The 13,904-nt window shown below is 36.1% G+C and overlaps 1 protein-coding gene across 1 annotated transcript in view; it reads right to left on the bottom strand.

Annotated features, from left to right (window-relative positions):
• SPTLC3 (serine palmitoyltransferase long chain base subunit 3) overlaps window positions 1-13,904 on the bottom strand; it is a 192,712-nt gene that overhangs the window by 21,217 nt on the left and 157,591 nt on the right. The window contains exon 10 of the mRNA XM_069075429.1: window positions 1,011-1,146. Within this exon, the coding sequence (XP_068931530.1) occupies window positions 1,011-1,146 (136 nt within the window). The remainder of the gene's footprint in view (window positions 1-1,010; window positions 1,147-13,904) is intronic.

Genomic DNA, 13,904 nt, shown 5'->3' with positions numbered 1-13,904 from the left:
TTTGAAACCATACTGAAAAAGTCACTAAACTGTGACTTTTAACCGAAAGATCACAAGAAAAGAGGAAGAGGACCCATATATATATATATGAAAATGTTTATAGTAGCTCTTTAGTAGTCAAACACTAAGTAGGGTGCCACTGCTCTGGTAATGGCTAAACAAATTAGCGTATATGAATGTAGTGGAATATTATTGTGCCATAATAAATTATGATATGGACAGTTTTAGAGGAAACTGGGAAGACCTCAAAGAACTGATATAGGATGAAGTGAGCAGTGACTGGGGGATAATTTAAAGACAAAAACACTGTAAAGAAAAAGAAACAATTTTAAAAAGCCATTCTAAAAAACTCTTTAGAATAGGCCTCTGTGCCAGACTTGTGATTGATTTCCTGAACTTCTCTCCTTTCTTTTTTCTTTTTGTCCAGGTGGTCTCTAGTAAACTTCCATGATAATATTGCTTCTGTCTGTAGATATGCACCTCAGTGCTCTTTTTTTTTTGAGGGTAATTGGGGTTAAGTGACTTGCTCAAGGTCACACAGCTAGTTTTTCTGTTAAGTGTCAGAGGTTGGATTTGAACTCAGGTCCTCCTGACTCCAGGGCTGGTGCTCTGTTCACTGTGCCACCTAGCCACGCCCATCTCAATGCTCTTAATCATGCTTGTCTACTTTTCTCCATAGAATAGTTCACAAGAATATCTTCTTAATATATGGATGTCTTAAAATGACTTGCTCAAGGTTACATAGGTTGTTAAGTTGTAGATAGTTGAATATTAGAATTTTGGGCATTCCAGGGTAGTGCTACTTCTGCTTTTGAAATAACTGCCATTGAACAGATAATCAGGAAATAATCATTGCCTCTTGATAGTGTATACATAGAGTAACTTATGAATTTATGTTATTTCATTTGAAGCATATAATCCTATGCTGAATAATATAGTCAGAGGGTTAGCATTTATTTTACCTTATTTCAGCATTTACATGTTATTTAGAAAGATACTTTAATACTTACGCTACTTTACTTGGTAAATAAAGGAGTAGGGGAATAACAGGTGATTCTTGATTGCCATAAATAATGAAACCCATTTCATTCAGTCTGTTTCTGAAGTATCTTGTGTTTTGTGCAAGTTTACGGATTCTCTGTATTCCTGGAAAGAGATAGGCATGAAATTAATTTATTGAATTAATATGATAGGGTTTGTTGTCAGGAAAAGAAGCAAAAGTCATGTTAGTTTGGAACATACCAAGTGTTTATGTGGGCTCAGCCTATTGTTAAGGGCTAGGCAGAATTTGAGATAGTAAAACCCTAGGGGTAGAGCAAACTTATGGCTGCTTTGGCTCCCATCATATCATGGTGGTACTCTTAGAAGGAAAGTATACTTGCTACTACAAGTGCTGCTTCTGTTTCAGCAAGGTGAAGATGCAATAAGAAACAGATGCCTGCTTCCCTCAGCAGGTGTAGGTGGTGCTAGAGCAAAAGAAGGGAATGTGGATATGTATATGGTTCATTAGGCTGTGAGATAGCAGCAAGAGAATGGCTTTTCAATGGGGCTATGGCTAGTGTATGAAATATCTATAGATGAATTCTTTTTCTACTCTTATTTCTGATTCTAGTCAGGAACCAAGAGAAACTCCTCATTCATTAATACTTAAAAGAGTAGGATATGGCTAGAAGAGAGTTGGGTCATGTTGAGATTTTGTGGGTGGTCTGAAGGGGAATGCTGGTTTTTCTTAGCCAGAAGGGTGATATCAGAGTTTAAAGTATGAAGTAGGCAGTTGTGCCTTGGTAAGGGCCGTGTGTGTGTGTGTATGTGTGTGTGTGTGTGTTCCAAGGCATTAGTCTATTTCTCATTCTGAGAATATTAACCAGCGATATCTCCATTGATTGATTACACATAGGAGTAGACACTGAAAGTCATAAGTTATCTGCCTAGTCAGGATCTTGCCTTTCAATAGGTGAACCCTAGACTTTGAGAGCTGGAAGGTATTTTAGAGCTTAACTGGTCTCATTTCACAATTGAGGCCCAGAAAGGAATAAACCCCAAAGCTAGATCTTAATCTAGGTTATTTTTAAAGCATATCAACTAAGAAATGGAAATTTGTTATCTTCTTTGAATGTCTTATGATAGTGTTATTTTCTTAATTATGAAATTAACTGTGAAATACTAAGTTATTAAATTGAACGACATAAACACAACACCCCTCATAATTTCCTGCACTTCTGTGTCTGTAGTTGGTGAGGGCAAATGATCACAATGCCTCTCTTTGCCTCATGGTGAGGTCATTCCAAGAAAATGTTTAATAAAACTACCTTTGAATTAAATTTCATTTCTATAAACTTATGATAAATGACGAAGGTGATTGGGATTATTGGGAGTTTGGACTTATTTGGGCCTAATAGATCAGGGGAAAAACAACTTATTTGACTCTGGATAGGATGAATCATAATTTGAATAATTAGGCAGATGTATGAAGAGAGAGCTCACAATAGCATTAGTGCATTGTTGGTGGAGCTGTTCAACCATTCTGGAAAGGTATTTGGAATTAAATAAGTGGCTGAGATATCCATACCCTTTGATCCAGATATTCCACTGCTAGGCATATACTCCAAAGATGGCACTGACAGTAAGAAAGATTCCATATACACCAAAATATTTATAGCAGCACTATTTTTGGTAGTAAAAAACTAGAAACAAAGTAGGTGTCTATCAGCTGAGGAATGGCTAAATAAATTGTTGTACAGGAATGTAATAGAATATTAAGTGTTGTAAGAAATGATAAACATAATGAATAAAGAGAAACCTAGAACTGCACTGATACAAAGTAAAGTAAGCAGACCCAGGAAAACACAAATGACTATAACAATGTAAATGGGTAGAACAAGAATTACCAAACAATTGAAAATAAATGTTATGAAATTGTAAAGAATAAGTTTGGTACTGAAGGAAAGAAGGTATCTTTTTCCTTTTAAATCCTAACCTTTTGTAAGGCTGGGAAAATCCACAGGTGTTGAATATTGTGTATATTGCCAGATATTTTTCAAGTGTATTGGCAAATTTTTTGCTGAATTTTCTCCTTTCTTTTTTAAAGAAATACCATTTTAAAATAAAGGATGACTCTGGATCGGAGGAAAGAAATAACTCTAGGTAGTGTAAAAATAAAAGATAGAAATAATTTTTTAATAAAAGGGGGAACTTAACTATGCCCTTGAGTATTTATACCAGAGTAGGGAGAATGTAAAGAAAACCCTTTTGAATAGAATCATGTAGTGCCTAGCTAAATATTAAATCTGAGAGATATTGGTCTATCCATCCTCTGGGAGATGGATAGGAACTTATGCTGGTGATAGTGATTCTTTTTCCCCTCTCCCACTCTTATACTTGTGAGTATTTGTCTATATTAGATACTACCTAATGCTTCAACCTAGAGGCAGTTAGGTGATATAGGGAGGGAAAAGAATGCTGGCGCTGGAGTTGGAATTCAAATATGACCTTACTAGTAAAGTGTGTCCCTGAGTAAATCACTTAACTTCTCTCTTTTTCAGTTTCCTTAACCATAAAACAAGAATAGAACCTGCCTCTCAAGGTGATTATGAGGATCAAAGGTGCTTTTATTTGTTAAACCCTTATCATAGTGTGTGGCACATAGGCACTTAATAAATGCTTGTTTAATTCCTTTCTATTTCTTTCTCTTGGGCCTGAACATTGTGTTAACTCTCTATTTCCTACTCTTTTTTTTGTTTGTTTTTTTGGAGGGTAGTTGGGGTTAAGTGACTTGCCCAAGGTCACATGGCTAGTTTTTTTGTGTTGAGTGTCTGAGGTCAGATTTGAACTCAGGTCCTCCTGACTTCAGGGCCGGTGCTCTATTCACTGCGCCACCTAGCCGCCCCCTCTGTTTCCTACTCTTAATAATGTCTTTCCTTGGGGTGGGTAGGTGGCACAGGTAATAGAGCACCGGCCCTGGAGTCAGGAGGACTTGACTTCAAATCCAGCCTTGGACACTTAACACAAAAACTAGCTGTGGGACTTTGGGCAAGTCACTTAACCCCAATTGCCCTCCAAAAAAAAAGTCAAAGAAAAAAAATAATGTCTTTCATTTTATTTGACTGTTCTTAAGATACTAAGTTTATCAGTGGGCATGAGGTAATAGAGATCTTCACAGGCTGCATCTTCAAGGTGATGAATGTGGAGTGGTCACTGCTCAAGTGATTAAATAGATAAAATGAGTTGCTTTCCAAGGATGTCATTGAATCACACTGCAGACCCATTTTCCAGCTACCTAAACTCCACAACATGCTCACACCTGGAATTCCCTCCCTAGCCCCTAGCTTTCTAGCTTTTGGCTGTCCAACATTTTCCTTATATTGGGGGACTTTACTCCTTCAAAAACCTTAACCTACTAGTTTCTTACTTTGCTCATTTCCTATACCCACCCTATCTCAGATCCACACAGAAATGATCATACTCTTGATCTTGCTGTTTGTCACTCCCAAATCTCTACTTCTATATCTGACTTTCCTTTATCTGATCACATTTTGTTGACATTCTGCCTTTATCTTTGCCTTGCATTCCCAAAACTTGTTCTTGTTTTCCTCTCTCCCTCATCTTTACCCATTAGTGAATCAGTTTAGCTCTTCACTCTCCTCATCTCAAGTTCCTTTTCCCCTTTTCCTACCAAATAAACTGTATACTCAAGCTTCAGCCCTAGGATAACTACCCCCATCTGTTGCTATCACTCTTACTATGAATGCTGAAAAAAGATGGAGAAAATTATAAAACCATGCTGACTAGACCCCCCCCCAAAAAAAAAACTCTATGTTACATAACCTTAACTACATCCACACTATGGCAAAACAGTCCTTTTATACCTTCCTAATAGACTTGCTATTCCACTTGCTACATCTGCTTTTCTATATCCCTCCTAAAACCTTCCATTGTTCCCTCACTCCTTATTTTCTCAGCTATGATTCTTGCTTCATATTTCACTGAAAAAGTTGAGACCATTTGCTAAGAACTTCTTTTCCTTTCCTCTTTAGTTCATATCACTGACATGTGTTACCCTATTTCTATTTCACCCCTATATCACAAGAAGACTACTCTTTGCTGAGAAAGACTTTTATATATGCACAAGTGATCCCATTCTGTCTCATCTTTTCTAGCAGATTGCCGCCTTGCTTATTTGCAGTCTTTCCTTGTCTACTGGCTGCTGTCCTGTTGTGTGTAAACATGTGCATGTCTCTCTCATTCTCAAAAAGCCCTTACATGATCTATCCATCCCTGCTAGCTATCATCTTCTATCTGTTCTTTTTCTGGTTAAATTCCTTGAGAAGACTATTTATTTGATGTCTCCACTTCCTATCCTCTCATGCCCCTCTTAGCTCTACATTCTGTTTCTTCATCTCATCTTTCTTTTTGTAAGTTTTAAACATTTTTATTTAAAGTTTTGAATTCTGAATTCTATCCCTCCAATCAGATATAGATTACATATGTGCAATTATGTAAAACATTCCATATTAGTCATTTTGTACAAGAACACTCAGAAGAAAGAAAGCAAAATAGCATGCTTCAGTCTGTATTCCAATCAATATCAGTTCTTTCTCTGGAGAAAGATAGTATGCTTCATCATTAGTCCTTTGGTATTGTCTTAGATCATTGTATTGCTGAGAATAGCTAAGTCATTCAGCTCTATAAGTCTTTCCAGATTTTTCTGAAATCATCTTCTTATCATTTTTCTAGCACAATATATTCCATTACACTCATATACCACAGCTTGTTTAGCTATTTCCAAGTTGATGGACGTCCCTTTGATTTCCAATTCTTAGTTACCATGAAAAGAGCTGCTATATATATATATATATATATATATATATATATATATATATATATTTTTTTTTTGTTCAAATAGTTCCTTTTCCCTTTTTTTTGGTTGTCTTTGAGATATAGACCTAACAGTGCCAACCTTATCTTTCAACTGAAACTACTCTCCCCAAAGTTATTAGCATTCTCTTAATCACCAAATCCAATGGTCCTTTGTTACTCTTCATTCTTCTTGACCTCTCTACAATCCATGACCCTTGTTTATCCTTTTCTGCTTGGTATAGGTTTTTGCTAGGTTTTCATATTATTAACCTCTGTTGGTTCTACTCCAAAGTTTTTTTTACTGCTCCTTCTCAGTGTCCTCTTTTTTGATTTTTGGGTGATGCCAGTTAGCTGTGAATTTTTCCCAAGTCTTTGTACTGGATCTCTTTTCTTCTCTTTTCCCTCTATATTTTTTTCACTTGGTGATCTAATCAACTCCTATGGATTCAACTGTTATCTCTATGCCTGTGCCTGGAATTTTTTTCCCCTTTAATCTCTGGCCCCTGGTTTCCTTGGTCTCCTGGTTTCCCTGACTTCTTTCAAGTCCCAGCTAAAATTCCATGTTCTACAAGAAGCCTTTCCCAGTTCTTCTTAATTATAGTGTTTTCCCTCTGTTGATTAACTCTCATTTCTTCTGTCTATAGTTTGTTTAAACATACCTATTTGCATGTTCTCTCCTATGAGCTCCTTGAGAGAAGGGATAGTCTTTCGTCTTTGTTTCCCCAGAATTTAGCACAATTCCTGGCACATAGTATGTACTTAATAAATATTTACTGACTGACTGACTAACTTTATTCAGGTGATCCTCAGACATTTGTCTAGTCTTAACTACTTTTCTGATCTCTAGTCTCTCATCTCCAACTGCTTTTTGGACATTTTTTAACAGAATGTCTTGTAGATATCTTAAATACAACATGATCTCCTCCCCCCCCAAACCTTTATCTCTTCTTAATTTCCCTAGTACTGTGGAGGGTACTACCATCCTCCCAGTCATCCAGGCTCACAACATAGGTGCATAGGTGACAACCTTAAATTCTTACTCTGTCACCCCCTGACTCCATATCCAATTACTTGACAAGTCCTGTAATTTCTATTTTCATAACATCTCTTGTATATTCCCCTTCTTTTCTCTGACACTCTCACTAGATGTAGGTCCTCATCATCTCATACCTAGATTATTGCAGTAACCTGCTGATTGGTCTCCCTGACTTGCATCTTTCTGTACTCTACTCTGTCCTCTCTACTCAGCTGCCAAATTGATTTTCCTGATCCCCAAGTTTGACCTTGTCAGCTGTCTATTCAGTAAACTCCAATGGTTCCTTCTTAGTTTTAGAGCCAAATACAATATACTCTGGCCTTTAAAACCCTCCATAACCTGACTTCTTCCTATCTTTTCAGTCATATTATGCCTTAAGCTCCCTGATTTGTTTCATACCCATTATTATTGGATGCAGAGACATTGGCCTCCTTGTTATTCCTAGCATAATACACTCTATCTCCTGACTTGGGGTATTTTCACTGACTGTCCCCCATGTCTGAAACTTTCTCACTCCCTCTCTCTACTTCCTATCTTCCTTCAGGTCCCAGCTAAAATCTCACCTTTTTCAAGGAGCCTTTCCAGATCCTTCTTAATGCCTGTTTCTTCTCCTACAATTTATCCTGTATCTATCGAGTTTGAAGACAAACTTTGCTCTCAGGGAGCTTATAGTTCAATGAGAGAAACAATATGGAAATAACTAGTTTTTGCATAATGGCTCTCCCATTAGATTATAAACTCCTTGAGAGCAGGGGCTGTCATTTGTCTTTCCTTGCAAACCCAGTACTTAGCACTATACCTGGCAAATAGTAGGCACTTAATAAATGCTAGGTGACCATCTGATCATACACTAAAAGAGGCTTAGTCAGTAGTGATTGATCTGTAGAGGGGTTCAAATAGAGATTTCAGGTCTCTGTTTTGTCTTCAAGTGGATTTAATGGCTAAACTAACTTTCTGGAGAGAGGGCCCTGAATCTGTGTTTAGTAGATGAGTCTGAAAAAAATACGACAATCTAAGACCATTTCGACACAGAAACTGACAGTTATAAAAGTCAACACTTATTGTCTGCGTAACATCTTTTTTTTTTTGGTAATGTGTAATATTCCTTCTCTTATTTATGTTACAAGAATTGGAAAGAATTGTATAAGAAGTAAACAAGTTCTTAGAATTGATGCAATGTAGTTTTAAGCATTTGAGACAACTAGATCTTTATCCAGGTAAAATTAGCGAATTTGCCCCTTGGACCAGGCCAAATGGAAGAATCTAATTCAGATTTAAGTACTCAAATGGGCCCTTGACTTGATTGTTATGTAGCACTGAGAATTTGCAATGAAGTATTTCAAACTGACTTTCAAAATCTTAGTCTCATAAGCATTCTTTTTGCCCTTCATCTAATGTGCACTACTAATAACACACATATTCTCCAATGCTAATGTCTACCCATTACCTCCCATTGCTTTCTTCTTTCTAATACAAGTCTAAAATTTGTTTTCTTAGCATCTCCCTATTAACACAGGTAACCATAGGAATCATGTCCACACAAATACCAAATCCTTTCACCTTATCTGATTCTCTTCAAGGTCCCCCTGATTTCTTTTAAAGCTATGGCTCTGTTTCATAGATGAAACAGTTAAGTGGATCTATACTTGACCCTACCTTTGGCTTTAGAAGTCACCTTCAGAAGTACGAAGTGGAAAGGTGTGGCTAGATAACAGTTTATTTGAAAAAAAATTGGGTGATTCAATGGAGTGAAAATTTAGTATGAATCAAAAATGTTACCTGACAGTCACAAAATTTGATGTTATCTTAACTTGAATTAAGAGAAACATAACATACTCAAGAAGGTAATAGTTCTATTGTACCTGCTCTGGTGAGACAACATTTGGAATTTTGTGTCTAATTCTGGTTTCCACACAACAATTAATCAATTTTACTGACCACCTGCCAAGTGCCAACACCAGAGATATAAATGCAAAGAATGAAATAATCCTTATTCTTGAGGAACTTTTCTACTGGGGAGACAACTTTTATGTATATAAGTATAATAAATACTTAAAATAATTATAAGAATAATAAATACAAAATAATTGCAAGGTAGTTAAATATGTGGAATGGTGAGAGGGCAGGAAAAGCTTTGTGTAAAAGATGGTACTTGAGCAGTATATTGAAGGAAGAGATTTGTTCAATGAGGCAGAGGGGAAGAGGGTGAATTTTAGGTGAATTTTATGCATTGGAAACAATTTCAGAGAAATGATGATGGAAGCTGGAGTGCCATGTGTGAGCAACAAAGAGAAGACTAATTTAGTTGATCTGAGAGTGCTGGAAAAGGAGTATTGTTTAGTAATGTTCAGAAGATAGATTGGGGTTAGGTAGTGAAGGGAGAATACTGTCAAACTGAAGAACATCCAGAGAAGAGTGATTAGGATGATGGATCTCAGGACCATTGTCAGTGGAATATTGGTTGAAAGAATTAGATATATGTTAGAGAGGATAAGGCTTGTAATTTTCTTCAAGTATTTAAAAGGATTTTAAGTGGAAGGGGGATTAACTTGTACTGTTTAACTTTACTAGACAGAACATGGTATGTTAAGAAGAAGTTGGATGAGACAGACTTGGACCTGAAGTAATGAAAAATTTCTTTTCCACTGGAGATGGTTCCTCTACAATGAAAGTCTTCAAGTAAAGGTTAGATGACTGTTTGTTGGCTATGTGGGTAATATTGCTCTATGAGTACAACTTGGCCTCCCTTTTTTCTAATTCTGAGATTTTATGGCATAATAGATAAGAGTGTTGGACTTGAGAGTCAAGAAGACCTGAGTTTAAATCCTACCTGTGATACATCACTTAGCCTCTCTAAGCCATAGTGTTTATTTATAATGGGCAATAGTGAGTCCTGTAGGACCTTCATCATAGGATTATTGTGTGGCTCAAGCATATATACGTATCTTTGCAAATTCTGAAGTTCTGTATCAATGACACTTATTACCCTCTAGAGCTGTACAAAATAAACTTAATATCTTTTCCATTTGAGTACCCTTGGAGTATTTAAAGACAGCTATCATGGTCCTTGTAAGTCTTCTTTTCTTGATGTTAGACATCCCAGTTTCCTTCATCTGTTTCTCATGTGAGATAATTTTAAAAATCCCCTTCCAATCCTTGTCATGCTTCTCTGGGTGTGCTAAAGTTGAGATGCTGAGAGTTTAGAACAATGTTATACATGAATTATAAACCATTCTCTCAGTATGAACACTATGCTCTGCTGGGACACCAGCAGGTGGTCTCCTGATTCATTGAGCATAGTGCTTTGCAAATAGTAGGTAATTACTATCTTGTTATTTTTGAAGAAATGAAAATTTTGTGGTCAGGAGTTTGAACTACCAGCATTATGTTATCTAGATAACTGGAAATGATTTGTTCTGGAATCTTAAACACACATACACACACACATACACACACGTTCAGTTACAGAGTAAGATGGATATATCATTCAAAGACAAAATTTGCATTGGCCAAGGAAATAGGAAAAATTTTTTTTCCAGGAATGCCTATTCTGCTAATCAATACACTCGTTTCTTCAGTATCCATCTCTTATCTCAGTGGACATAATTTGAGTGGTTTCTGAAGTGTAAGATAGCGAATTTATCTACTTTGACCCAGAGAGTAAAAATGTTTTGATCCAGAGTCATCTTAATGGCATACATCTACATTTGCAGCAGTTTCCATTTTCAGTGGACTTGCATTTAGACAAGAAAAAAAGAAAGTTTAAGTCATTGTAGAAACCAATTTGTATTTGTCATTGGACTTACTCTTGGCCCACCAGGCAAGACTTTCCTTTGAAGCAAAGAGATTGATTCAGTTGTAGGACTTCTTAAAATATACATTTCTTTTTCTACCCTCCCTCACTTCCCCATGGGAATAAAAAGACTCAGGAAAATGAAAAAAAAAAAACAATCCAGATGTGCAGGGTGGACAGGAGTAAAGAAATCTGGAAAGCTGTAGAAACATCTGGATGAATTTTGTTGCATAGATGTAGCCTCAGTTGTTCTTGGAAAAGAACTCATTTGCAACATATTGTGACCCTAGAAACTTTCACGTGTTATGAAGGGCAATACATTTTAAAAAGAGGAAGACCAAAAAGTGGCAACACTGTTTCTTTCTGCTTTTTAGGAAAACATTTTATGATAAATGTTCTATACATAAATAGAACGACTGAGGGATTAAGGAGGTAAGAAGACAATAGACAAAAAAAGACAAGGATTGAATGAAGTGCTGAATATTTTGAAGAAGTATTTTGAATATAGTAACTGAAACTAATGCACCAAGATATTTACAATATTAACATTGAAATGTTTGTCATATGATTAGTTGCCTTCACTATTTATGCTTTTTGTTGATTACTCCTGCAGAATGAGCAGATGACTTCATCAAGCTGTTCCCAATGATTCTTCAATGTTTCCCCTGAAAGGCTACAATGAATTCATAGGTTGAAAGTATTATAAATGATCTAAATTGCTTTTCTCAGGGGTATCATTTTTGCACTGGTCAATGATGACTAATTTTTCATTGTGTTGTTACTACTTAACTGGGTCCTTCTGTCTCTTTCATTCTTAATTAAACTAAATATAACTATGTCATCAGATAATTCCACCTTTTTACTTCCTATTATTCAGTAACTTCCCAAACAGATCATAATATGAATCACTAGCATATTTTTCTTTTAAGAACTGTATGTTTTATTACTGTCCTTTGTTTCATATTCTTGAACTAGTTAGCCTAGTATAACAGACAGACTTTTATAACACTTTGTGGTTATAATGTTTTCTTATGTAGGTTACTATGAATGACTCCTATGAAAGATTTTTCAGGAAGTTGGATAAGTTACAGTTCTTTTCAATCACTATATTGCTCACTCTTTAAAATTGAAAACATACTTCCAGACTTAGACGGCCAGGGAAGTCATCTATTCCTATTAAAATTTCCTCATCTAGATTTAATGGGAATCACCATTTTTATATAGTGCTCTGAGGTCCATGATTGGTGCTATCATTATGAAGTCCATGATTAAATGGTACATCATTAGCACCGATCATTCTTGATTCTTGGGTAAGCAGTTTATAGCATTTAGGCTAAAGAAGACACTCAGATAAATCCCATTTTACTGGCATAAGGGCTACTAGATGTTGCCATGCCCCACTCCCCACTCCTTCTGAGAACTTCCATTTTAGTAGATTCTATTCCTTTTTTTCATAATATCACCAGTAAGACCACATTACATAGGAGATGTGGTTCCATGGTTGAATAAACTATAGGAAAAGGAAGGCAAGTGTGTACTTGGCCACAGGGTTAGGATTTTAGGAGAGGGCTAAGTGTTTTGGGCTTAAGTAAAATTGAGGTGATGGTTTAGTAGGGTAGGGAGCAGTTGGGGATGAAAAGGCATCTGTGGAGTACATTTCTTCCATAGGCTTTCAAAAACTTATTATCATCATACTGCCACCACCATCACTAAGCATATAATTACCATTTTAAAGAGCACTAGATTTTGAATGAGGAAGTGGATTATAATCCCACCTCAGTTATATAGTACTCAAGTAGATCACTTCACTGAGCAACTGAGAGGAGCCTTACTTTCTTTATCTGTAAAGTGAGGGTTTTGGATTAGATGATCTCTAAGGTCACTTTCAGCTTAAAATCCTATGATGATAGGGATTGAATTGTGTCTTGTACTCTAGTAGACACTGTAGCCTAAGATTAAATGTTTTGTGATATACCTATTCCAAAGGGATCGATTATTTGAATAAATCACACCTTCTACCTCTGTCCTGTTACAGAAAGCAGGAAACATCCTTTGCTAACCCATCTGTGAAGACAGCCTGTATATTGCTATTATATCTGTTCAGTTTCCAAATTTTTCCTTCTGAAGAAATCTACTGGGTTAGAACCATTCTCCAGTGCTATTAAAACAAAACCAGCTGGGCTAGGAGAAGGAAAACAACACACAAAGCATCTTACTACAAAGCTTTTTGGTTGCTAATAAAAACAATGGTTTGTGGCATTTCCAAAAATGTTTGGTACAAGTCAATCTCTGAAGGTCTAGGAGGAAATATGAGCAGTGGAAGCTCCCAGATCTGTCAAAAGTTAAAGAATATTTCCTCTCAATTCAGTATTCAATGATAATGAAAGACATTTTAGTAAAAAAAATAAATAAATGGGAAGGAAGGCTTTGGTGAACATGTACGCCAATTCCAGTGCCACATTCATTTTTCTGTAGCTTTCAGAAAAAATGTTTGTCTGTTAGAGGAAACATGGATATACCCAGATGCCTTGAGTTGACTTATTTTATTATTGATTTTCTTAAAATATGTACAGAACTATACCACACTGCCTACTCTCTCCTTAAATAAATACTTTAATAGTACTGAATACACACTTGGCTGTTTAAAACACATGGTAAGACAGTATTGCTTGGAAAATGAGTTCTTTCTCTGATGCTAGAAGAATATTTCCACAAATTATATGTTACAATTAAAAAGTCTATTGTAGCTAAAAAAGCAAATATTTGAATAAAAATCAAATAGGTGACCAAAATGTTTGATTGTGAAATACTGTGTAATCTTTCTTCCCCTTCTTTTTCTACCTATCCCCTATTTCTATGGGGATTTCTCAGAAAAAGATTCTTCCCCATATTGTCACAAAGCTCTAAGGCAGGAGAAAGGAAGAGGATTGTGAAGAAAAGTTTTAACATGGAGACAGAAACTTGATTTGTGTTATTTGAAACAGACATCAGAAAGAACACTTTGTTTTCTAACACTTTCAGTGGCAAAGGAATCCTTCAAAAGATAGAGTCTGCTGATCTGCCAGAATAATAAGGATTACTTAAGAGGTGACAAACTCATTTAGCAGACTTGGGGGGGGGGGACAGCAACAACAACAACAAAAAAAAACCAAACCAAAACAAAACCAAGAAACCCCTAAAACAAAACCAAGAAACCCCCCAAACACTTTTAAGAATGAT

This window comes from Petaurus breviceps, unplaced genomic scaffold, assembly GCF_028583685.1.
Source record: "Petaurus breviceps papuanus isolate PSGF00001 unplaced genomic scaffold, PetGlider_PUasm1.0 90919, whole genome shotgun sequence".
Classification (NCBI taxonomy): Eukaryota; Metazoa; Chordata; class Mammalia; order Diprotodontia; family Petauridae; genus Petaurus; species Petaurus breviceps.
Note: the sequence above shows the minus strand (reverse complement) of the source record. Positions and strands in the feature narration are given on the sequence as shown.